At 40.7% G+C, this 2,500-nt stretch overlaps 1 protein-coding gene across 5 annotated transcripts in view; it reads left to right on the top strand.

Annotated features, from left to right (window-relative positions):
- Positions 1-2,500, top strand: part of LOC125043294 — a 16,436-nt gene that overhangs the window by 13,147 nt on the left and 789 nt on the right. For all 5 annotated transcript variants that reach the window (XM_047639337.1, XM_047639333.1, XM_047639335.1 and 2 more), the window contains exons 2-4: positions 1-76; positions 827-914; positions 1,657-2,500. The exon at positions 1-76 is cut by the window's left edge and continues 80 nt beyond it; the exon at positions 1,657-2,500 is cut by the window's right edge and continues 789 nt beyond it. In XM_047639337.1, the coding sequence (XP_047495293.1) occupies positions 1-76; positions 827-914; positions 1,657-2,500 (1,008 nt within the window). The remainder of the gene's footprint in view (positions 77-826; positions 915-1,656) is intronic.

Below are 2,500 nucleotides of genomic sequence, written 5' to 3' on the forward strand. Positions count from 1 at the left end.
GTTATGAGCTCACCCTCGTCACACGGAAGCCCTTGCTGGAGGAGCAGTTCCGTTGCACGCTCTCCCATTTCTATAGGTATAGCTTTAAAAAGGGCATTTCGTGTTGTTTATGTTCTTGTGAGACATTGGGGTCCTTTGGAAGTGAGAAGTAGAGGGTAGATTGATTGGAAAGATGGAGTGGCTTTACTGTTATTATTATCTGTATCATTATCAGTATTGTGATTTCCCCATAACGCAACTTTTCTCATCTCTATTCATAACCTTTTAGGAAGTAATCCAATGTACTAGGATGTATGGTGAATGCCTAACCGTTTCCCTAACTGTTCACAACTGCTCACAATTAGGTATATTTGTGACGAACGTTTTAACGGGTATCTTCGAACACTAGCAAATTCTGGTCATGAGAAATATATTAACAAATGAGTTCAGAAAATGATGCCCCTTTGTTCATGAATCAAAAAAGGCATCGTGATCAACCTAGATTTTGGGGTTTGCTATCTACAATATAAAAATGGTATATTGTAAAGTAAAAACACTATATTGTAACGATACATTGTAACATAAGTATAATGTATTCTAATGTAAGAATAATATATTGCAACGTAAGAATTATCTATAGTAACATAAGAATGTTATATTGAGACGTAATAATGATAAACTAACGTAAGAATAATATATTGTAACGTAATGATAATATATATCGTAACGTAATAAATTAAACTGTAACATAAGGAATGGTATATCATAATCTAATAATATTAATATATAACGTAAGAACATGATATTGTTATATCAGAATAACGTATTTCGACTCTTCGTCTCTTAGGAAAGTGCCCAACGTGAGGACATGCTTCGGTGAGCGAGACGGAGAGATATGGCTCCGGGAGATGCCTCAGGAGATAATCGACTTCGAAGTAAGTGTCGTTTACAAGAGTGTATATCTTTAACTATTCTTTCTCTCTCTCTCTCTCTCTCTCTCTCTCTCTCTCTCTCTCTCTCTCTCTCTCTCTCTCTCTCTCTCTCTCTCTCTCTCTCTCTCTCTCTCTCTCTCTCTCTCTCTCTCTCTCTCTCTCTCTCTCTCTCTCTCTCTCTCTCTCTCTCTCCCCCCACTCTCTTTCTCTCTCTCTCCCCCGTCTTAATCTCTCTCTCTCTCAATCTCTCTCTCTCTCTCTCTCTCTCTCTCTCTCTCTCTCTCTCTCTCTCTCTCTCTCTCTCTCTCTCTCTCTCTCTCTCTCTATGTTTGTTGGTGTTTATATACATACATATATATACACGTTTATGTGGATGATTATAAACAAGAATATACATGCATTCATACACATATGCGTAGTACACCTAAACGCACACTTGAGGGTATGTGTATCTGGATATAGATGAGGCTGTTTTTTCCTGATAATGATAAAGAGGACATATTTCTTCATTTAGATATGTTTAAAATAAAATGAAACATAATACTGGAGAATTTTTGTAAAGCAGGAGTTTTTGATTCGACCAGTCACAACAAACGTTGTTTTTATCAGCATCTAGTTACAGTGATTGGTAGCAACCGCAGTACTATTGAAAGTAACTCCTTTCACGGATATTTAGGGCCGATTAATGGTGTTTAATATAGATCCTGAATTATGAATTATGAAAACTGATCAACGTTGACTTCAGTTACTTCCAGAAGACAGATCGGACGAAGACATACACTCCAAACTACAGTGTTACGACTTCAATAAGCAGACAGGGCCTTTGTGGTGCGTGAAGCTCAGACCAGAACCAGACTCGTCCCCAGATGGTGTGTTCAGGGAAGGTGTTCAGGGATATCCTCACATGTATTCGATGTACCTGGGTATAAATCACGCAATCACTGACGGCACTTCGAACTCCACCATTTGCGGCTTCATCGTCCAGCTCCTCGATGATGTTTTGGCTGGGAGAGAAATCAATGACGAGGAACAGCTCGGAATTTACATACCGGATGAAAAGACGCAAAGGGCTCTGCGCGAACAAGAGGCTCTCGTGAACGGCGATCCCGAACTACAGAGTAAATTGACAAGAGAATATCAGAGTCTCCTAGGACGGCACTCACTTGTTAAGACACTCTTTAAGGAAGTTGGAGAGGAAAAGGCAAGGACATTATATGTGACGCGGGATTTAGATGAGAAAGATAGTGCTATCTTTTTCAAGCGGTGTCGTGCGGAGGGCATCACGGTCAATTCTGCTTTTACAGCCATCGGTAACTTCGCGATGGTGGATCTCCTGGCGAAAGGCGGCCTCGATCAAGACACGTACAGCATTCGCTGTGAGCACGTCGTCAACGGCCGCCGCTACTGGAAACCAGATACTTCTACATACCTTGGCTGTCATATCTTGCCGATGCTGACTACGGTCTTCGAAACACCGCGAAACTTCAACGCAGACTTTTGGAATTACGCAAAGTCCATTAACGAGGAACTCCAGAGGAAACTCAAAAGTGCGTCAGTACTCCAGATGGAGAGAATAAAAACCCTTGTTC

Source organism: Penaeus chinensis, chromosome 33 (assembly GCF_019202785.1).
Source record: "Penaeus chinensis breed Huanghai No. 1 chromosome 33, ASM1920278v2, whole genome shotgun sequence".
Taxonomy (NCBI): Eukaryota; Metazoa; Arthropoda; class Malacostraca; order Decapoda; family Penaeidae; genus Penaeus; species Penaeus chinensis.